At 34.4% G+C, this 23,905-nt stretch overlaps 1 protein-coding gene across 7 annotated transcripts in view; it reads left to right on the forward strand.

Moving 5' to 3' along the window:
* SLIT2 (slit guidance ligand 2) overlaps window positions 1-23,905 on the forward strand; it is a 257,508-nt gene that overhangs the window by 220,761 nt on the left and 12,842 nt on the right. For 5 of the 7 annotated variants that reach the window (XM_064711856.1, XM_064711857.1, XM_064711860.1 and 2 more), the window contains 8 exons: window positions 3,126-3,250; window positions 3,385-3,482; window positions 4,876-5,015; window positions 8,839-8,865; window positions 16,376-16,469; window positions 18,330-18,467; window positions 18,560-18,800; window positions 19,139-19,269. In XM_064711856.1, coding sequence (XP_064567926.1) covers window positions 3,126-3,250; window positions 3,385-3,482; window positions 4,876-5,015; window positions 8,839-8,865; window positions 16,376-16,469; window positions 18,330-18,467; window positions 18,560-18,800; window positions 19,139-19,269 — 994 coding nt within the window. The remainder of the gene's footprint in view (window positions 1-3,125; window positions 3,251-3,384; window positions 3,483-4,875; window positions 5,016-8,838; window positions 8,866-16,375; window positions 16,470-18,329; window positions 18,468-18,559; window positions 18,801-19,138; window positions 19,270-23,905) is intronic. The other 2 variants (XM_064711858.1, XM_064711859.1) reach the window with 1 other exon arrangement.

Genomic DNA, 23,905 nt, shown 5'->3' on the forward strand with positions numbered 1-23,905 from the left:
CACTATCTGTGGATTCAATTGATAATGAATTGGGTGCTTGAATTTTACCTACATAGTGAATAGTTCCCAGTGAAAATGGCATTTCTCATTGAAGTCTCATCTCAGTCATAAAGCTCAAAAAATCACTTTACCTTATTTTAATTTTATGAATTCTTTAACTGCAGGAATCATCCATTAATATTTTCTCCTTCCAGTTATTTTCCTACATTTGTGGGTGGGGTTTTTCTTTCCTTTTTTTTAATGTGGCCTCTAACAGCTTCTCAATATTTTACCTCTTTATCATCCTTGCCCTGCTTCTAGAGATTCCAGGGCCTTGTGGTTTTCTGATACCAGGTAAGGTTATAAGTAGATCTGGAATGGGTGATCTGCTTAAGAACCTTCTGACCTTCCTTTTGTGTACCTCAAGCAGAATTCTTTCCTAAGACACGCATGCATACTGTTTGTTTCCCCTGTGATGAATTTACAGATGATTATTGATGATACATCATTTGGTACATTGTGTAAGCAGTTTTTTTATTTCAGAAGTCTGGGTTTAAAATCTGAGTTATCTAACTGAAATTATTACTTCCATTGCATTGTACTAAAATTGGTGATTTCATTAGCAGTGTTAATACTGCTTTAGAGGCCATATGCAAGAGAGGAGTCAAAAAATGTCAGGGCTTAGTTTTTCTTGCAACAAGTTTCTTTAGAAGCTGGTTTGAGAGTGTTTGTGTCATGGTTTTTCTTAAAACATCTTAGCTACGTGTATATATTTATGTCAATAAAATACTGTTAGTTTTTCTTGGTTTACAAAAGAATTTTTTTTCTCAGGGCTTACTCAAGAACATAGATGTCTACAATTTGAAAACTTAAACTAGCCAAAAGGTTATAAACCACATTCTTTTTCACATACAAGTCTTTTAACAGATGCAAGCAGGAAGAATAAAGGAAAAGTATAGTAAAAATGAAAATAGGTTCCAAAATACCTTTACTTTTTTTTTTATCTTAAAACTGAAGAATGATAAATCAGACTATTACTTTATGTTGCATACTACATATACATTCATTTGAAAGAAATAAAGTACAAAATCCAATAATGTTGCTTACTCTCTTGTTGAGACTTAGGTTCTCATTTTCTGTCTCTGTTTTGGAAGTGAAATTTAGAGTGCTAATCCATTTGGGAACAAAAGCTTGTTTTTTAATTTGTGCCAATTAATTAACATTTTATTGTATGAAAAGTTGAAAAGAGGATATAATATTCAGAATAAATAGAAGGAAGGATTGACTCCCAAGGTACAGCACAGTATTACAAATTTTTGTGCCTCTTTCACTTAATTTTTTTAACAGAACCTCTTAATATACTCAATAATCAGCAATAGTCCAGAGTACAATCAGGACTTTCTAGATGTTGATTCTATGATGTGTTTTTCAACTTTTCCACCTCTTCTGTGCTCTGATCTAACAGATACTTTGACCAGGTATAGATTTCTCTTTCAAAATAATGTAATGAAGAGAAAAAAAAACAATGGTCCTTACAGATTATGGTTTTGGCAGTAAGCACCTCATCACATATTACTGTGTTCTGCTTGCAAGCTGTGGCACAGAAGGATACCAGCAACTACAGATTAAAAAAAAAAAAAAATTTAAAAGGTCACCCACTTTTTGTCTAACACTCCCTACTGGATCCTTACAATCACATGGCTTCCTTCCAAGCCAGCTCCTTTACAATTAAAGTGAGATTAATTTGCAAAGAAAATTAAGAAAGTTAAGCAATCTAAGTTTAAAAATAGAATAAATCCCTCTATCTAAGCAAAGCCCTTTTAGCTTTGAAAACTCTGCAGTTTGGTTCATTTTGTGTAAAACCTGTTACAGAGCAATCGTGCATTTGCTGTAGTAGGCCCCAGGAGTTTGGGATTTTTTTTCCATTTAGAAGAAATCACTGTTTGTTCCTTCAAAGGTGCAGTTCATCTGTGGATAACTGGAGCTTTTTTTAGTAGGACAAATCTGAATCAAACTAAAGGCAGTATTTTCATCAGGCAATAGAGCTGGGGATAGAGAATGTGTCTTCATTCTCTTAATTGGCATTTTACAAAGTCACCCATTTTCTCTTACAGTAATCAAACTTCACAAAAATTATGAAAATTAGTCATTATTCATACACAGGTGTTTTCTAACTTCTAACAAGTAAGCAGTGATTTCTTCAGTTGTTTGACAAAAAAAAAAACAACAAAGAAACAAAAAAAAACCACCCTGGAAAAGATGGTTCCTGACTTGAAAATCCACCATGAAATGGTTGTAAAACCAGGAAACTACAGAGAAAGAAAACCTACAAAATATCTGTGTAACAGAGATAAAATTTGTGTAAATCAAAGCTCAAGTCTGGGTTCTGAAACTTAGGGTTTTGTCAATTTCCATTTCTGATTTCTTTCATTATAGTCATTAATGGAAGAAGCTAGACTGCAAGCATGGATTGCACTCTTCACTTGCACATAGGTTTGAGGCACAGCCTACATGTTTTGTGGGCTCAGCTAACACAGTAATGCACAGAGCTGTGGCTGACCCATAAGGAAGAAAGACACAGTATAGAGATATTTATGGGGAGACAATGCAATTTACATTACAGTTTGCAGATGTTCAAGGAATTTACAGTAATTTTACCTTTTCATTTTGCCATTTATGTGATCCTGCAGATAGAAAACGTGTTAAAACAGAAATGCATTTAAAGAAGTGTTCTCAGTAACACCATCATGGGACAGATTGAAAATTGTGATAGCCCACTTTCTCACTGGCAATTCCTGCTGCATAACAAAACAAAAGTTGAAATTGTGCTCTTCATTTTGTTAATACAAAGGAAAGGTAATTATCATGGATCAGAACTCTACAGCTTTCAGAGGATAGGAATATGGGAATCACTTTGGTGTCAGCTCCTTAACAAAAACTAAGAACTGGTACCTAAAACAAAATTCTAATCCCATATTTATCTGGTTGCATCAAAAGAATGAAGGAAATTTCAGTATTTCATTAATATAGAAACACCATGAAGTCTAAAATATAAATTTTAAAATTTAAAGCAACATCTCAGGTAGACCCTGTCCAATGTAAATTAATAGTTACTTGTTTCTGACTATCCAATTTATATTTTTAAGGGCCTGTGGATGTTAATATTCTTGCAAAGTGTAATCCCTGTTTATCAAATCCATGTAAAAATGATGGAACCTGCAATAATGATCCAGTTGACTTCTACAGATGTACATGCCCATATGGTTTCAAGGTAGGTATTGCATGAAGAGGAAAAAAGCTCACTGAAATGTAAGCTCATCCTTAAAAACCTTGAAGTATTCTTTGTCTCCCTTCCACTGGTGTGTGTATTTTCTTCTTATGCTATAATTGTTGTTCCCTGTGTAGGGTCAAGACTGTGATATTCCCATTCATGCTTGCATTAGTAACCCTTGTCAACACGGTGGAACTTGTCATTTGAAAGAAGGAGAAAAGGATGGTTTCTGGTAGGTTTTTTAATTGTAATAGCAGGATGGAAAACTACTGAGATTTTTATGGTAAACTAATGGTGTTAATCTTTAGGTTTGCTGGTAAGAGCACCACAAAGGCAGATTTTAGCACTTTGGATGTTTTCAGAACATGTTGCCATCCTTGGAAAGCTTCTAGAGCTTTGAATCTGTTAAAAAACAGTAATAAATGACTGTGATTTGTTGAGGCATATCAGGTCAAGACAGCATAGTATTAACTCCATTATGTTAATTAATAGCTAGCTAGATCCCTGCTGAAAAAATCTCATAATTCATCTGTTGTTGTGTGTATTACTTCAACAGACAGCATGTAAATGATAAAATGCAAATCCCAGTGAAACAGAAAATTAATGATTCATTTGAAACTCACTATGCCAGCAGATAAACATGCTGTGAGCATTTTTAATCTTGAGTTATTTAATCACACAGTACAATTACTCCAGATGTACTTCATGAATTATGAAATAAAGTTCTTTAGCATTCTTACGTGAGATTATTAGTCATTTAATAATCTACACCTCAAGCTTGTTAGAAATGACACTTCAAAAAGATACAATTCATTATCCTGCAATTCGTTATGACATTATTCTTACTTTTAATCCAAATTCTGCCCAAGGATTAAATGGTCTTCTATTAAAAATTAAGTGTATACATCTTAATACTATGCCTCAAGAATTTAAATTGATATAGTCACGCGTCAGAATTTGATCTTTTTCATTTATTTGTTTGAACACTAGGTATTTTGAAAATCAAAGCAATCTCATAGTGAAAGCTTCAGAAATTATAGGTAGTGCAAATTACATAAAAATGTATGTGCAGTCATGTTTGAGTGACTTTTACATTACCTATCTATTTTGATTTATTTGTTTTGCAGAAACATGATTAAAAGCAAAAAAATAAATTACTGCTTTGTAGAATTTATGCAGGCTTTGGCTTTTTATATGAATGCATGTACATTAAACAGAGTTTTATATTGGTGCATTTAACTGAATGATTGTGGAAAACTACTATTATATACAAATCGCTGATTCCACAATATTTTCCATGTATTAACCCTTAAAAAAACCAAAAGGATAACTTTCCATAAGAAATCTAATCTTACAATGTAAATGAAGAATGCTTTTCAAAAGGAATACTCCATGATTTAATTTAGCAGGGTCCTTAAATTAAAGACTGAGATATGGCTTTAGAAGCATTTTTCTGTCATTTAAAATACTTTGTAATTGTTTGATAAAAGGGCTTTTTACATTATATCAACCATGTTCTGTTGTGGAATATTATAATTCGAATGTAATTCTATTAATTACAGAACTCCTTGTCTGGACTCCTCACCTAAAATGTCCATGTGGTTATTTGGTTTTCTGTACTACAGGTGTACTTGTGCAGATGGATTTGAAGGTGAAAACTGTGAAGTAAATGTTGATGACTGTGAAGACAATGACTGTGAAAACAATTCTACTTGTGTGGATGGAATTAATAATTATACTTGCCTTTGTCCACCTGAATATACAGGTAGGAGTATAAGAGAAAGCATGGGTAATCCAAGAATTCCTAGCAGAAGAGTAATATTTTCCACTTTGCAGGTAGCTGCTCTACAACTGACTTAATACCAGGTGTCCCTCCATTTTTTCTCCTGTATGATTTGTAGTCTAAATTAGATTTAATGTCCACTAATTAATTCCTTTTCTAGTTTTGAAATTGTAGCACTTTTATATTTCAAAGGTCATTCAAAATGTGCCTCTCCTTACTGTTTGCCCAGACACCCCAGTGGAGGACCTCTGTAGCTGTAGAAATCTGAAAAATGTTCTGCTTTTCTCGTTCATCCTCATTTTACTATAAAGAATTTGTCTGTGCCATTGGGGAACTGTGTTTGGCACCCCTGGATGCTGTCCTGTACTCCACCAGAAATATTAATACCAAGTGCGATGCTTGCTGCACAAAATAAAAAGACAAGTGTCTATTGTTTCTGTCAGTTGGCAGGCAAACCAAAGAACATCTTTTCTTTGTGACAGAGGATCTCTTGCTTGCTGTCACAGTCTCTGTGGAAATGGTGGATAGTTGGAACAGCAGCACGGAGGAAGTAGGATCTATTGTTTGCATTGATAATTTTTATAGGACTTCTAATGAGACAAACCTATTTTCTATTAGATAGTTGACCACTAGAAGAGCATAAAGTTTAAATTCAATATGATTTGAAATGCATAAAAAAGAAATGTAACATCCACCATAGTTTGGGAATTAATTCTACTCTGTCATCCCATATTTTTACTTTAATCGATCAAAGTTGAGCTCTGGGAAGCTGTAAGGAGAGGTAAATGCATTAATTAATTTCATTTATTGAAAACCCAGCTAACTCCTTTCTCATCCAAAATGTTTCCATCACTAGTTCTGCAGACTGCTGGATTGCTTCCCTGTTTTCAGGTATTCAAATTTAAAGTCAGTATTTAAATATTGGGAATGCACAATGAGTGAAGATGGTAAAACAGAAGTATAAGAAATACAACTTCATACTCTAATAGAGGTATTCATCCAGTACTTATTCTGGGTAAATTTTTGGTAGAAATGCCCCTATGCAGGATAAGCTACAATATCTAAAGCAATACAAAAGCCAAAAATCTGTTTAACAATACGTGGATGATCCATATGTGGAAGGACAGACATTATCTCATAAGAGAAAATACTGTTTTGCCAAGTACTAATACGTTAATACCTAAGTGCAATTGACAGTTCAAGCCTTGGAAAGGAGCAACAGGTAACAGCCTCAGTAAGCAGAATCAGCAGTTCTGCTGCAGTTAATATTTCAGGCACAGGTGAGTCAAGTTCAGCTCCCTTGAGAGAAGTTGTGATGTCCTTTAAGAATGGGGTCAGGTATTCTCTTGTGTAGGCTGGAAGAGGGCAGAGCAAAGTCACATCAATCCAGTATTGCTCTTCAGTGGCTTCATGCTAAGAGGTTTCATATACCTATTACATAGGAAATAGTTCACTTGCAAGTGCATTCCTCCTCTGCAGCTTTGCAGGTGTTTTTACCTGTGTTGCTCATTTCTACATTTTCAGCCTTACTTTGGGTGCCTTTCACTGTTAGAGTCTGGTAGTTGGATCCACAAGGTGCCGTGGGAAGGACTGCTTTTATTAACTATCCATAAGGTGGATACAAAGGATTGTCTATATGTCCTAGCCTAAAACTTTGATTAAGTGTTCCTGTTGCATTTTTGGACTATTGTAAATGAAATGTAAATTTTTAATTTACAGTTGAAATAAAAATTAATGCATTTCTCTATATACCTCTATAGATAGAGAAAAAAGGAGAGAATAAACATTGATAAAATTTTAGATGTTTGTATTGCAGTTGTACTTCTTTAATCATAATACAAGACAATGCATTTTTAAAATTTGTTTCATATCTGTGCATAATTTTACCATAATCATAAAATGAGTTTTATAGATACAATGCCCACTCATAATATCTCCTGAAGTCAGTAAGACATGAGAGTAGGTGAGAGCCTTCTCACCAGCTCTAAAAGAAATCAAACAATCTATTTCTAATCAGTAAGTTTAAGCCTCCAGTTAAAAAATGTTGAGAATTTATAATAGCTCATCAGACTTTTTAAAAAAAGATGCTTTTCTTTTAAATGCATCACTAGAGCCTCAACTCATTTTGTACTAATCATAGCAAAAATTTAGGTTTTCCATTACACAGAGGAAAGTACAGAATTCTACAATATACTGTCCATCATACAAAGCATCTAAGAATAGGACACAATGCATGAGACCTTAAGTGCTTTTTTAAATTAATTACAAGGTGAAAATGTGAAACATTGAGCTAGCCAAGGGGTCCTCACATCTGTCATCCATGGTCTTACATAATAAATAACCTTCAGTATTAAGAATTAGATTGAAAGAAGTCTGGGCACATCAGGATCTCAAAAGGGTAATGTTCTTAGTATAAAGTAACTGTCAGTTGCCTGGAGTGTGTATGAGGTATCAAATAATTTGTAGAACTTTTCTTTTTCTCAGGCCTTTAACCTGAGCTGAAGGATATATAACAGAATCCCTGTTGAGTATGTAACAGTAATTTTCATGGGGAACTTTGTAAACATTTGGATTGTGATATTTGTTCTAACAGGTTAAAATAAGATATGCATATTTCTAATGTTTGCTTGTTATGAAAGGATTTTTCACTAAATGAATTCGTGTATTAGCTGGTCAAATGTAGCTTTACAATCAGGAAAACAGGCTATATATTCATATTCAGTATATATAAAGATTTTTAAATTCAGGGGTATTGATCTCTAGTTCAGAAAGTCCCTGTGCCTCTAAGTGGCACAGTGTATATGCTAGGAAAATATTACTGTAGGCTTGTCCTGTCCTCTTTTAATTAGGTTGACAATGCCCTCAGTTGTCCTTGTTCAACATGTCACAGCATACATGTGCTCAACCTGGAATCGCACCAGCCCAGAATATTTTCTTTGGTGAATGATTACCTGCAAATATGCTTTACATTTCAGCAGCACAGTATAAGGAAGAAATCAGCTGAATGTGCTGGTATGAAATGTAAATCGTTCTTCTATAAAGCCTTATTTTTATGCGGAGGGTTTGTTAGAATCCAAAATGAACTGTAAAGAATGTTGCAGTGTAAAATCTAAGAGCCTCTTTTTGACTTTCCTAACAATCCCGTGAAAATCAACACTTCTCAACTATATTGTGTTGTCTTAAAAACAAGCAATTAGAAAGCTTATTTTGTTGTTGCATAAGAATCAGCAATCTGTTTTGCTCTGCCTCAGTTAAGTTTTACAGCAACCACCACAGTTACAGGTGGAAAGACAAAGGATGGTATTTGCACTATAATCTGAGCTTTCTTAAGATCACAGACTGTAACTGTGGCACAACAGTAAGCAAATGGAATCAACAGATATTCAGGGTTTCTGATGGAACCTGGAGAAATAAAACATTTAAAATACTTCACTATGTCCTGCACTCTTTAATCTTGCTATTCTCTTAACATTACCATCTCCTTTATTTTAACCCCAGTCTAATGAACTTCAGGTCATTGTATGTACATTCTATAGATTACAGATAATCATTTCTCTTGCTCATTGTCGTCAGTCATTAGATCACAGAACTAACTGATCCAGAAGTAAAACCTCTCTTACACCACTGGTGGCATGCACTTCTTACCTTTCTGTTTGTTTTGTTCTGCTGGAGGTGAGACTTTGAAGCTTGCTTTGTTTGCTATATCAACCTCTCTGCTGCTATAGTTGTGCATTAGCTTAATGTGCTATGCTGTTGTATTACAATGTAAAAAGTCTCTTGTCTCTTCTGTCTTTGTCACTGCAAGCTGCTAATCTGAATGAAGTGGAAAAAGGTCAGTTGTCTTTTAAACCTATTTTCACTTGCCTTGGTTTCTCACTTTCCTTTTCTTAAAGGTGCATGGATTTCAGTTATTACAAATGACCAAATTGTATCTAGATAGAACTTAGAAAGCTCACTGCAAATGCTGAAATTAGGCACTTGGCTGTTGCTGTGAATACATGTCAAAAGAATGTTGTCAAAGATGCAGATCACTGTGCAGGAGTGCTTTAATACTGCATTCAATGTCTTTTTTCCAGATGTATTTAAAACTTGTGCAGACATTGATATAGGACTGAAAAAAACTTACATTATTGTGTTCTGAAATCCTTATTCTTCTCCCCTTAATGCTGTCCCTTGGTTCCATGCTAATGTATTCTCTGTCTTACAGCGCTGTTCTGTTTTAATATTTTCAATAGATTGTGTTACTAGAAAATATTCTGGAGTATCAAATGGCAATCATCTTGCTCCTCATTTCTGTGGCTTCTTATTTGCTGTAAATATCTAAAGAAACTGAAATGACTATATTAATCTGGGGCTATGGTAGAAAAAAGGTAATATTGAAGAGATTTATAACTCTAACTTTGGATGTTTGATTTTTAATTTTATTTAAGTTTCTGCTTAGCACCTATCACACACTAACAGAAATAAACCATCTTCTCTGCAATCTGATCAGATATACAATCTGAGACCTACCATAATCAATGGCAGCATATTTATAAAGTTGCATGCTTAGTTTAAAAGCAAATGAATAATATTTTGGTATACTTGCCATTAATTTGATAAATATCTTTTCAGTTTTTGACGCAATATAATATATTATATATTGTAATAAAGATATGTTCATTATCCATGAAATTACATGTTGAGCAAGACTGCAGTTATATAATCTAAGCTGCCTAATAACATCTATGTTGATTAATTTAGATATCTGATTAATAATTCCTGTAACTTAAACTCATAGTGTAAATTTTCTCTGTAACTGGGGCACAGTATGAGACATTTTCAGAAAATTATTCCAGCCACAGGTTTTCCATTCTTAAACTGTCTTCCATATAGACATGTTGCTGCATTTGCATTTTATTACTACTCATCTGGACAGCAAAAATGGCCTGCTGTTTTTCTTGTTTATTATCAAGTGGGAACTGTAATATATTAAAATTACTGATAATAGAAAGAACAAGCTCCTCACAAACAAATTATCAAACATCCAGGGGATGTGAACTAAGTTTGGCTTCAAGACTAAGCAGATGTGTATGTGATACATGTTTATATTAGCTTACCAGCTGAACATGGAAGTTATTGATAATAGTCTGAAAGGTGGCTGGAGGATCAGTCAGTTTTATCATGCAAGACATCTTTTGAATTGTGACAGTATTAGGGGGCAAAAAGGGATCATTTCAAGTAATTATCTCAGTTTATGCAAGCCTTAGACACAACCTTCTTGCCACTGCAATAAAGAGTTGCATTAGTACTTTGAATTCACTTGGTAATCAGATAAGTACCTTCCTGAAATTTAAGCATGCAAGTAATCAAATGCAAATCATGTAATATCAAACTTGATAAAAGTTTCAATAATTCCATCAAATTAAATCATAATTTTCACCCTTGTAAGAATTGCATGTGTTATGGATTCTTAGAATAAAGAGATGCATTTGTTATTCTTGCTTTTTTTCACTCATAAAATTTTCTATTTCATGTAGCTTAATAAACTTTAAATTACCATTCTATATTAAAAGCTCAAGTATTGAAATAATTTTACGGCATTTGCATAAAGGGGAAATTTACATGATATCTGTGGCAAGCTGAGCTACCTGCTTCTGGTTTAATCACTACCTTGACTCATTCTAGTTTATGAACCACCCTTCTGTTTACATTAATTGTCTTAAAGCTTACCTGCCTAAAATTTACTGTTTTTTTGCTGTTAACAGTGAACATAAAAAAAATGAATCTGTTTAACTAAATTAAACTAAGCCTCATCTTATACTGAGGTCCACAAGCATGGGAGACAGCTAAAAATACTTATGCAGTTCTGAAAGATGGGAACAGTCCAGCAATTTGACTCTAAAATTAAATTCAAAAAAATGCTCAGATTTATGGTTATAAACTGCATTCTACTGTCACTGAGAACTTTTGTTAATTCTAAGAAATCTTGTCCCTCATATAGTCAATATTTTTATTTGTGTTTTCTGAACAATGCGCTTAAGGTCTGAAATAATTCATGTTGTATACTCCACGTCAAGCTGAAGACAATAAAAATGCAGCAGTTTTCTATATATAGTTTCTTAAATGGCACAGTTATTTTCCAACCCCTACTGCAGTCTATTGGCTGATTGAGTCACAGTGTTAAACAGAGACCTCCAGTCACAGAGTCAGACAGTGATACCTACTTGATAAAACATAAACACTGCAGATGTTGACTCACAGTATAGCTTAACTAAGCTCAGAAGATGAAATGGATATATAAGCACACACTTAAATTCCTTCTGTTCTATTCTGTGGTAGGTATTGGCAGTTTTGACTTTGGAAGAGGGAATAACCTAGGAAAAACCTGTGTTTTGATAATTAAAAATGACTACTGTCACTTTTGGATTCTCTGTCTAGTTTTTTTGGGGAGGGGGGTTTTGGTTTTCTTTTTTTTTTAATATCAAACTCAGCTTTGCTAATACGGGTCATTTTAAACTTGTTTCTTTATAAACTTGCCTGTAATTAGCAATGTGCTAGTTAAGAAGCCCATGTCCATTTTTGTTAGAGCTGTCCTCTTCATTCAGAAATGTAGTGGCTGACATTCCTTTATCTTAAATTTATTGACCAATTATTCAAAAAGACAAAGATGTAAATCCTTTTTCCCTTCATTGCCTTTTTACTCATTATTTGTTCTAGTACATATCTATAAAATGGAAAATCCAGAGTTAAGGGTCTAGCAGCCTTGAGAAAAGAAGACTTGGGGAGACTTTATCACCCTGTTCCAGTATTTAAAAGGGTGGCTGCAAGGAAAATGGAGACTCCCTTTTTCACAAGGAATCACATGGAAAACAGGAGGAGTAATGGGTACAAGGCACTCCTGGGGAGATACCAGTTAGAATTAAAAAAAGAGGGAAATTTTTACTGTCAGGACATGGCGCCATTGGAATAATCTTTCCAGGATAGTGGTGGATTTCCCAACAGACCCTTTCAGGATTCAGCTAGAAAGGTTGCTGGAACATTTTGTCTCTGCTGCTTTTTCCAGGAGATGATCCTTGAGGGATAAACCTGGTATTCTATGATGAAGTTTTTAGTGATTTCTTATCTTATCAAGTCATAAGAGTGAATTAACACACAGAGGAAACACAAACTGACCTGTGAATCTAGCAAACATACAGCTTTGGTTACCTATATAAAGTATCATCAGTATATATCAGTATTTCATAGTGTTGTCTGACTGTTTGAGTCTATATCATGCTCTATGCAAAATCTCAGTAAATATCTGTCTTGAGCTTGGAGGGTCGTGGTCATTCATAATTCCACTGGTTTCAATGCTACTCTATACCAGAACTCAGACTTCCTTAGATTAATTAAGCCAGATATCTTGTGAAAAGGGTTATTGCTGGTTCTAATTAAACTTTGGAAGCTTTTCACAGGTTTTTTGACACTTTATCCACTACTTACTTTTAAACAAACTAGTCTGTTCCTTATTCTCCTACATACAGAAATGTTCCCATCTTTTAAAAATATAATTACTTAGCCAAGCTCTTACAGAAGCCTCAGTTACAATATTATTAGATGAATAAACTAATGTCCTCACAGATTGGTGTCGATTTCTTGAATTGAGACTTTTTTCCTCAGTCTTTTCTGATTACTTTGAAGTATGCTCTTTAAACCTTGTATTATGTTTCTCAAATCAAGAAACTCTATAAGATTTCCTTCCAGTAAAGCCAAGGAACCTAACTTGGTAAAACTGTGGTTTTTTGTCCGATGAATGTTTCACTTTAATCGCTATCTTTTCATTTCAACAAAATTAACTACTTCTCATTTAAATTCTACTAAAACTACTACTTGTCTCGTCTAAATTCGGAATAACACAATGGTTGTTCAGTATGCTGAAGGAGGGGTTTCTTTATCATGAAACTATATTCTTCAGTGGTTTATATTCCATATCCCATAACTTACATACAATTTTATTAACTTTTTCAGAAACAGTTTTATTTTGGCCATGAGAATTCTCCATTCAGAAAAAAATCTATTAGCATTTATTAATATTAGCAGTTATTAACTATTAGCTGTAGAAGACCTTGAATTTGGGTTACCTTGTCTTGTTATTCTGGTATTTAAATCTTCATTCAGAAATTAAGTATCTGATGTACATATTTGATTACATCTTGATATTTTCTTTACTGATCCTGTGTACAAGTCTGCTATTAATGCTACTTTTTTTTTTAATACCTAAAGGTTGTACTGTAAGTAAAGCTGACTTTTATGGTCATAGTAGTTTTTACATGAGTCTTCTGCTACATGGCCACCATCCTATTTTCTATTTGCTACTGACTATTTAACTAAAACTCCAAGGATATGATTCACTGTGCATGCAGTTTGCAAATGCAAGGGACAAATTTCCTTGCTTTTCTGCTGTCCCAGCACAAAAAGCTCTGTTTCTATGTGCTCTTCTACACAGTACTCAGATCAAACTCTGACCATAGTCTCAAAAATGCCTGGTGATGTTTGATGATGTTTGCAAACCATTTGGCTGCAGTGTGCCTGGTAGTGTAACAGTGATTTTATAATTTGAAGTGGACATTTTTCAAAAAGGTAAACCTGTTTAAAACTTAAATGCCCAATCATTATGTAGGATTCACAGCCAAGAGTAGGAAATAAGGAGATTTCAGATGCCCCTGAGCACTCCTCATGAGGTGATTCTGCTTTCAGTATCATTCTGAAGATATAAGGGCCAGCAACCTATGAATACTAAAATGCAGTGTACTCCAAGAAATCCTGTATTTTGTTTTAATCCTGTATTTTACCTGGGGAAAGATTTACAAAAACGTACAGGCTTAGTTATTATTGAGTAAAACTATTTGCCACTCAAATTATTTCAGAAATCTGTGCCAATGATAATCTAAGCCAGATCAATGTCCGGTAGCAAAATCAGTTCAATAAATTTGACAGGAATGGTAAGAATGCTTGTTCCTATTATGCCACTCCTAAATTGCATTTTCTAGGTTTGGTCTTCTTTTACATTCATTGCTGTGAATGTATAAGAGACAGCAAACTCCAGCCCTGCTTGGGAGATAAGCTCAATATGTCACTTTCAGAAACTCTCTTATATGTTGTCAGATTTAATAATCTTGGGAATATTTAGAGGTGTTTTTATACAAGTTAGTACTGTACAACCACATTTTTTGTTACTTGTAGTTGGAGTGTCATGTATTTTTCAGTTCTGCATATAATTTAATATACAATATATGCCATAATAAGATATTTTTATTGGTGTGTATCTAAACTATGGGAATGTGAACAAACTAGGTTAAAACAACAGAAATTTTTGCTTATTCTACTCCCATGATCCTTAAAATCTGAACTCACTGTTCCCATACTTACATCTCACTCTTAATCACTGCTGCTCTTTGAACAGATTTCAGCTATTACGAGTTCTGCAAGTTGACTAAATGCTATGTGAAGAACAGCATTAAAGACCTATATATATATGAGTTTGTTTGAACAAAACCCTTTGAAAAGAGAAAGGGATCTGGGTTTTGTTTAATATATCGTGGGATGAAAACAATCCCTGGTATTTCAGGATTCTTTGTGCACTGACCTAGTCATAACAATTGCACATTTCCAGACTAATAATTCTATTGAGAGCTTGAAGAGGCTTTGAGGGTAGAATTATAACCCTTTGTATTTGTCATCTTCAGTGGCCTGCATTTGATCTCCATTCAATTTCCTACATGTATTGACTAAGTCATGTTGTTACTGACAGTTTTCCTGAGGCTATTAAGTGACCTGTTCATGAGGGCTATTTTCTTATGTTATCTTAAACCTTTCCAAACCTTTGGTTTGTAGAGAAAACACACTACTTGCAAATAGAGAATGTGGTATTTATTTATTCATTTATTTATTTACTTTTTTTTTTAATTTAATCTTTGTATAGACCCAGTCTGAGTCTTTTGAGTGGCTGCAAAATATTTGTCTAGCTGTTTTTTTGCTTGTCCTCTCATTTTTTGAAGATGTAGAGGTCTCATGTCTTATTGCACTTGGTATATGTTTTTCAGTTGTGTTCTCAACTGGCATAACTGTCTTTGCTCCTGCTTCAGTTTTGCCTTTTTCTCTATCCTTAGTTTAATATAGACTGTTTCTCAGCTCTTTTTTGGTTTATTTGTCCACTGCACTGCAAGCCACTGCCATGCTCAGCTCAGTAAAACTGAGGGATACCAAATGTCACCTCTTTGAAGGCAAGTGCAGTTTGAGCAGTGAAAGTGTCTGATCATTCCCTCATTTCTTCTGCTCTTCTGTTTGTCATTGTCACTGTAATGTACAGTTCTACTTCTTTGCATAATAAAATGTTTTATTACTGGAAGGGAATAAAGGACAGGGACAACCCTACTGCTTCCATGGTTTCAGAGTCTGATGGACTTGTCAGTCCCTGTATTCAGCAGGCACAGGGTTTATACCTGTATATTACACATATATTCTTCATATGGATGCTGGAATAAGTATACCTACCTTAAAAAACAGTGATTACAAGCTTAGCAAGTGCACAATCCATGGCATCATCTGATAAATTAGTCAGGGAACAAGATATTGTTGATCTGTGTACAAACCTGTGTTTCCTTTAATAAAGTAGCAAATAAAAAAAAAATAACCATAGTAAAAAAGTTTTTTGATTATAAGCCCATTTTGGAAACTAGAGCCACTGCCTCTATTAGCAGGGAAGGATAGACATTTTACATAGATTTTTTTTTCTTTTCTTTTCACAGAACAGATTATAGATAATTATGGTACATTAACAAATGCAAAAAATGGAGAGTCATATTTAAGGAAAAGTAGAAAACAAGTTTTCATTTTTGGATAATTGGAATTGTATTGACATGCAGTGATATTAACAGGTTTTTTTCAGGTAATAGACTACTTATAGTGATAGTGCAAATCTGGATATATCTGTGTGTTATGTGATTAGAAATAAGTAAAAGAAAACCATATTGATGACTTTTTTGTTCTAGTGACTTCAGTCACTAGTGTTGCTATATAGCAGAGCTAAATAAATATTGTAAAAGAAAAAAGAATGACAAAATTACCGTTTATATCCATATATAGATGACTGAACTTGATACTGTTTATAAATTATTTACCAGGTATATTATTATTTTTTTGTTATTTCTGTATAACCATTTATTAATGTATTAATATTTATTCTAAAGATATCTATTGCTATGTAAAGAAGTATGCATATTTTAGTGTTAGGAAAGGAATTGCTTTTAAAATTCTGTTCATTGCTATTTTCAGGTCACTGTGATATTTTCACTGAATTGACAACATACATTGTATTTCAGGTGAACTCTGTGAGGAGAAATTAGATTTCTGTGCCCAAAACCTGAATCCTTGCCAGCATGATTCAAAGTGTATCTTAACACCCAAAGGATACAAGTGAGTCTGAAATGTTAATAGAGTCTGACTGAAGTTTGTATTTTTGTATCCTGCTTAGCTTCCTTTCTTTCTGTTTAAGTGGAAGCCAATTCTACTCTCAAAGTACTAATTTTGATTATTATTAAACCTTATGGCAGAACAGGCCATTATTTTCATGTAAAGCTGCATTATTATCTTAAGTATGTTTTACTGAATTTCACTGATCTTTAAAAGGTCTAATCCCTACCAGATTTTAAATAGAAACACAGGCAGCCTTTATGATGGTCTATACAAAAACCCTTATAGGAGTTTGAGCAGTAGGAAAATAATTGCATTTAATTGAAGTGGAATAATTATATTGCTTTTAGAGAAGTAATTGTGAAAGAGATTATTAGGAAGGCACACTGAAATGTACAAAGTAAAAAAGTCCCTCCCCAGGAAAGCTAATCTTTAATTACACTATATCCTTATCATGATTAATTAGTATGTAACAATTTAAAGTTGTTTTAATAGGCTTTAGGTTAATAAATACAGGAAACCTGCAGATTTAAATTGTTCTCACAAGTGCCTGTTTTATGCACAGCATGCTTTTGTGCTAAAATCAGATTGTCATTCCCAATACTTATGGATGACATTTTATTAAAAATATGGCATAAAAATATTAAATATTCAGTTGAATGTGAAATTAAGTTGATAGTTTCAAACTGGAAAACAGAAAAATTGTTTGGTTTCTGTTGTAGTGCATTATGTTTGTTTTTTCCTGTCACTTCAATAAACCTAGTTTAGTGTCGTATACTTTACTCTCCAGTTCATTATTCTTTTCTGTTACTTTTAAATCAGAAAATAGCACATGCAGTATACTTCAAGATGTATCTCAGTCAGACTTTTGATATGTTGCTTTATATTCTTTTTCCCTTGTCTTGTTTATACCTGTTGTTGAATACAAAATGAAACATATTTGATTGAAGTGCTAAATTTAAACTTACATGGCTATTTGAAATCACTTTTGCCAGCTTAGAGAAAATTTTAGATAGTAAAAGAAATGACACTGAGGAGGGAATCACAAGATCTAATGAATACAATTAATTACATCTTAATTTAAAAAATATCATATGGATGCATGAATTTGTAATATTTTCCATTAATTTTTGACAGAGTTCTGAGAATTCTCTCAATCCTATATGTGAGAATTCCCTGAAGGAATGCCACTAGCATTAGCAATGAGTTTCACATGGAAAAAAATACCCAAACAAACAAAAAACCAGAAATCATTACATACTCTCTTTTGAGGATGGGCTGTTTCTAGACCAGTGGGGCTTCAGGGAGGATAGATGATGGGTTTTGAGACTTCTCTTAGTTCAACAACCATGGAACTATTTTTAGTAAATCAGACTGGTGGAACATTAGGAGCAAAAGAATCATGCATAACCCTTTAAACTGCATAAAGGGACCATTGGTCTGTTCATAGCTGTTCAGTTGACTAATTAAAAAAACCATCAGTGGCGGCTTCGGATTATTTGCCTTGGTTTAAAGCATATTGATTAGGTTTAGTGTTTGCAGCCATGAATAACATCCTGTAACATTCTGTGTTGCTCATAAATTCTAAAACCTGCCTAAATTATTCATGAGGGCTCTCTAGATTTGCACACAATTCTTCAATATAATGACAGGTGTGTAAACATTTTAACTAGCAAACCTGTATTCATTACATATGTAGATTCCCCATCTAATAGTATGATGAGGCTATAAAGTCTTTGCACACAAAGTATTAGGAATGCCTTTTTTTCCTTGATTTTTAAACAATACAGTAGTTCCTTAACTTTTTTATAATCACAGTGGGTCATTAAAAGGCACTGTGCTATCTGATTTGCTGTTTTACAGATGTGATTGCACACCTGGATATGTAGGTGAGCATTGTGACATTGACTTTGACGACTGCCAAGACAACAAATGTAAAAATGGAGCGCAGTGCACGGACGCCGTTAATGGATACACCTGCATTTGCCCAGAAGGGTACAGGTGAGAAAGATCTGAAGGCAGTACAAACATGGATGTCTTCTGTCACAGTTGTTTTTTCTTGGAAATACTGATTGTTTTCTGTTTTCATTTAGTGGCTTGTTTTGTGAGTTTTCACCGCCAATGGTTCTACCTCGCACCAGCCCTTGTGATAATTACGAATGTCAAAATGGAGCCCAGTGTATCATAAAAGAAAGTGAACCAATCTGTCAGTGTTTATCAGGATACCAGGGTGAGAAATGTGAAAAGCTCATTAGTATAAACTTCGTCAACAAAGAATCATACCTGCAAATCCCTTCAGCTAAGATACGCCCCCAAACCAATATCACTCTACAGGTAAGTTCGCTTGTGTTGTGGATTCTCTTTTCTGGAAAAGAGAGTAAATTACTTTCCATGATGTGGAAAATGACCCAAAGTTGTCATTGGCTCACTTAAAGAGCTTTTCACAGTTTGAGCTAAAAATCTAGAAGAGGTAATGCAATAACTCTATATTCACATTGAAGTAGATGGGCTTATTGATAGGAAGAGAAAGAGTTTTGTTAGGTTGTCCTTCAAAAAATAATTTTATAATGAAGTAACAGACTATGGCAGTAAATTCAGAGATTTACTTCATACCTCATTTTGATTAAATACCTAATTTTTGTGGTTTCTAAATATTTCTATTTTTTAACTAGATTGCCACAGATGAAGACAGTGGGATCCTGCTGTACAAAGGCGATAAAGATCATATAGCAGTGGAACTGTACCGGGGTAGAGTGAGGGTCAGCTATGACACAGGATCATATCCAGCCTCTGCTATTTACAGGTGAACCTGGATGAAACACATTTGTAACTGAAACAAAACCTACATTCATTACTTGTATCAAAGTCACATTTTTTAATACATGGTTAAGGGAAATATATGCAAATTACTGTGTTGTCAGACACTTAAAACTTCTTGCCAGAAGATGTGATTTGGTTGGCAAGTAATTCTAATGCAGATATGTCAGGCAACTAGTATATTATTTGATGCATTTAAACAGAATAAGAATTACCTTTCAGTATAATATTTATTTATTTACATTTGTAAAGCTCACATGTAGCAGTGGAGTTTTTTCTTAGTTGTAACTGCCACATAATTTCCTAGTGTGCTGAGTAAAATGAAAAACTACACTGTATAAGCAGAAATTAAGTAGAAGCTTCTCTTCTCTGTTAGGCAGTCATATAATGTGGGATTTTTCCCTGGCAAGTGAAGAGAAAGCTAAAAACTTGATTTCTGACAAAAGGCACTACCTTTGAAAAAGAAACGGCTTTTGCTTCCAAAGTCAGTAAGAGAAAAAATCTACAGCTGCTTTTGTAGCATAATTTCTGAGTTTTTTTTTTTTAAATCATATTTCTCTGTCTCTCTGAAAAATTACCACCTGAATTTTTTGGGAGTTATTGTATAACTTCACAGGAATTAGCAAACAGTCATTGCAAGAGTCAGCAGAAAGACAAGAGTCATCACTTCCTGGCCTTGGCTGCCCTCTTGGTGCTAAAATTACTTTCAGAAGTAAAAGGAAAGTATTAAATCAGTTTTCCTTGAATGTTCTTTTCACTCTATTTACAACTTTTATTGTAAAATTATATGTAGGTATATTTGCTTCTAGAGTTTGTAACAGTGACACTGTTCTGCTTCTATTAGGGACATTTCACTGAAAACAAATGATTTTTATAAATTATTATACTCCTATTCAAAATAATATTTTTATTTTCTATCTGGATTAGGGCTACACAAGAAATTTGGATTCTTTTTTCTCAGGAGTTTAATTATTTTTGTTGATTTTTATTCAATAGGTACAGCTGACTGAGAATAAGCAATAGGAATAAGGGTCATATGTAGTTCCAAGTTATTTTGGCTCCCATTTCTATAATCTACTTAGAATACTTCTTCTCTTTCAACACATATATGTCCTTCCCATAAATTTGAGCTTTCTCTGGCATTATTGAAATGTAATAAATACTGGTAATTCACACTTGTCCATTATAGCTATCTATAAAGATTAATCTAGCAAGATTGAAAACCAGTACTCACACAGAAAAAAACCCAAACAAACGTAAACGTGGAAGGAGTTAATAACAAAGTGACTAATTAACAAAGAGCCCCAATTAGGTTACTGTTACAAAATAATAAGAAGCATCTCCCCTACATAGTTGATGGTCTCCTTTGAATTATGTGACAAATGAAGAATGCAAGTGTAGTGAAGAAAGGGACAGGAAATGTAGCGAAACCTTACAGGGTGACACAGTTGTTTAGTGAAGCAGATACACACTTTTAGTTATTATTTTTCGTTTCTGTTATTGTTGTTTACCTACATTTCATTTCTGATAAGCATAATGGTGAGTTTCTGAGATATTTGAAAGCTATCATGTGATAGTCCAACTGTAGTGAGGTTTTCTGCTGCTCAGGAAAGGCTGAGGGCATACCTTATCTCTTTTGATAATTTTCTGAAAGATTGTAGCCAGGTGAGGATCAGAGTCCTCTCACAAATAACAAGCAATAGGACAAGAGGAAAAGGCCTTAAGTTGCACCAGGGAAGGGTTAGATTGGATATTAGGGAAAATTCCATCACGTAAATGGTTGTCAAGCATTGGAACAGACTGCCCAGAGAAGGCGTCTAGTCACCATTCATGGAGGTATTCAACAAAGTGTAGATGAGGCACTTAGGGACATTGTTTGGTGGTGGACCTGGCAGTGCTGGTTTAGTTGCTGGACTTGATGATCTTAGAGGTCTTTTCCAACCTAAATGAGTCTGTGATTTCATCATTCTATTTTGGAAGCCACATATGCATTTCCACATCTGTGTATAGGTATGTATGTGGATCTAGTGATAGCCCTACAAATTTTGTCTGTTTAATGTCTATTTCAGGTTCTAGAAAGGAGTATGTTGTAGCACAGAAACTTTTACACGGTTTACTCAAATCCCTTCATTATTTCCAGTTCTTACTGTTTTACCCTCCCAGAATCTTTGTGATATCTCCTGCCCTTTTTAAGGTCTTTACCTTCTTTTTATCCATTCATTGCATGTTGTCTTTCTGTACTTTTGTTACTTATTAAAGCTGTCTCCTGGAATGTTTCCAGTCCTTCTAGTCCCTCCCTTTTGCTTCCCTCCTGTCCTCCCAGTTCATGGGAACCGACTGCAGGAGGAGCCTGCATCCCAAAAGGAGTCATCAGTCAATCTGAGAAATGAGATTATGGCACTGCCAAGACCAATAAATAATATTCATTCATTGGAGATGGTTATTTGGAAAAATTTGATCCACTTGTGTTTTATTCTGTCTGGGCATCCATTTTTAAATGTTAATGGTTTATTACATAAAAAAATCTTTCATTCTGTAAACTAGTTTTCATCATATATTTATTGGAAATGTGGGACTATTTATTCCCAGATCATTATTCTTCTACAGAGTACCAGAAGCCTTAAATCAGTTCTTGTTACAGCTTTTCATTAGGATCTATGCATTCAGCTCTCATATCTCCAATGGGAAATGGGCTAGAAGTAATGTAAGTGCATTGGCAGGAAATGTTGCAAATGTGCCTTGAGTTTATTTCCTCTTCAATTTAAACCATCCTTACCTAGGAGGGCTTCTCTTTCTGCAGTAAATTTTTACCAGTGAAACAGTTTAAACCAGAGGCTTTTGATAATCAGTCTTATCAGAGACACATTGCCTTTACAGACTATGGTTTGTATATCCCTGGAACTACCTCTTGCTCTAAAAATGCATATTTTGTGTTGCTCTTATTCTTCTAAATACTATTGAGTGAAAGGTTTAGAAGTTGTAAAATAAGTTTCCTTGAAACAAGAACATTATATCAGGGTTTCTTGCTTCCTTAAGTCAAGAAGTTATATGAACTTTGATTTTTTAGCACATTTTTTTGGCTGGATTCATTGAAATGTGTTAAGTAACTTAATCTCAGCATCTTTTATATTGCTTGATCAGATCAAACAAACTTCTTGATACTTTGAATAAGTCTTTCTCCTTAGGAATGATAAACCCTGGCCGTTTCCTTTCCCCCCATGGAAACTGGCAGTCCCCCTCCTGGCAGCTCCCATAAAGTGTTTATTGTGCCAGTGTCTGCTCTGTCATGTGTTTGCACTCTCAAATAGAGCTGGGTTTATGTAAAGCATGCATGCTACCATGCAGATCTTTGATCCACAGTGAGCAAAGGCTGTTCACAGAGTTGGTAATAAATGGCTAAGAAGCTATTTAATGTGTCACAGCTGTGAATGACCAAGTGTGCTGCTGATCTGTTCCAGGACAAAAGCAGTTAGCTTAATTAAAACATCACTAAGGATGTTTTAAGGTAATTTGCTTGATTTTTGCCTTGAGATTTAGGAACTTAATCCCTTTCAGCTATCCTGCTTTCTCAATGAGAAGAGCTAATTGACTGTGTGACTGTCCATTTCAGGCTATCGTACAATTGGTTCATTTAAATAACTTTTTTCAAAGGATTAAGCTCACTTATTTGATGGTGCCCTGAAACAAATAAAGGCTTTCATGGGAATGCTTTTAATGTCTGGTCTCTGGACTGCAGCTCACACCTTGCATGCATATATTCAGCTCTGTTTCTGCAATGGAAAATGGACTACAAGTTGTGCAAGTACAATGATATATTCAGTCTCAGAACTGAGTAATGATATTCTTCCTTCTCTGATGTATTTAAGCAGTGTTCCAGTGCAGACTACTTTCTGCACTTAAGCACTTGCTATGTAGATATTGAGGCTGATAAGCGCCAGCAGCTTTTTTTTGTGTCCAGCAGCGTGAGTATGCTCATTCTTAGGCGGGGTAAGCACCACGCTTGAAGCAAGCATTTTCACCTTGAGAACCTTCAGGCATTCTCCTACTAGTGAGTTAATATCTTGTTAGTAAGCAGAAGGAAATGGTATATGTAGATGAGAGAAAAAACATGACAACATTCATATTCACTGTACTAGCCAGAAGTTGAACACACTTAAGTAACCATGCCCAATAAAGATAACAAATAACTTTATTGCAAGTGTCAGTGGAACTGTCTGGACCAATGAGATGATTTTGTCTGGCAGGACTAAAGTTAGATGCAGTTCCGTATTCCATGAAATAGATTTATGTATCACTGGATTTGACTCCGGTCTCCATATTTGCAAGATATGTAAACCCAATATTCTGCAAAATGTAGGATACACACAGACTTGAATGCAAATATGATCTTTAAGTAACATTGGAATCACATAGTGGTTTAGGTTGGAGGGGACCTTAAACAATCACCTAGTTCCATCATCTTTGTTATGGGCAGTTACAGTTTCCACTAGATTAAGTTGTACAATGCCCCATCCAACCTGATCCTGAGCATTTCCAATAACAGGTCCACAGATTCTCTGGCAACTTGTCCCAGTGTTTCATGTTAACCCACCCTCATATTAAAGAAATTTTTTTATATCACT

Source organism: Zonotrichia leucophrys, chromosome 4 (genome assembly GCF_028769735.1).
Source record: "Zonotrichia leucophrys gambelii isolate GWCS_2022_RI chromosome 4, RI_Zleu_2.0, whole genome shotgun sequence".
In the NCBI taxonomy this organism is placed as follows: Eukaryota; Metazoa; Chordata; class Aves; order Passeriformes; family Passerellidae; genus Zonotrichia; species Zonotrichia leucophrys.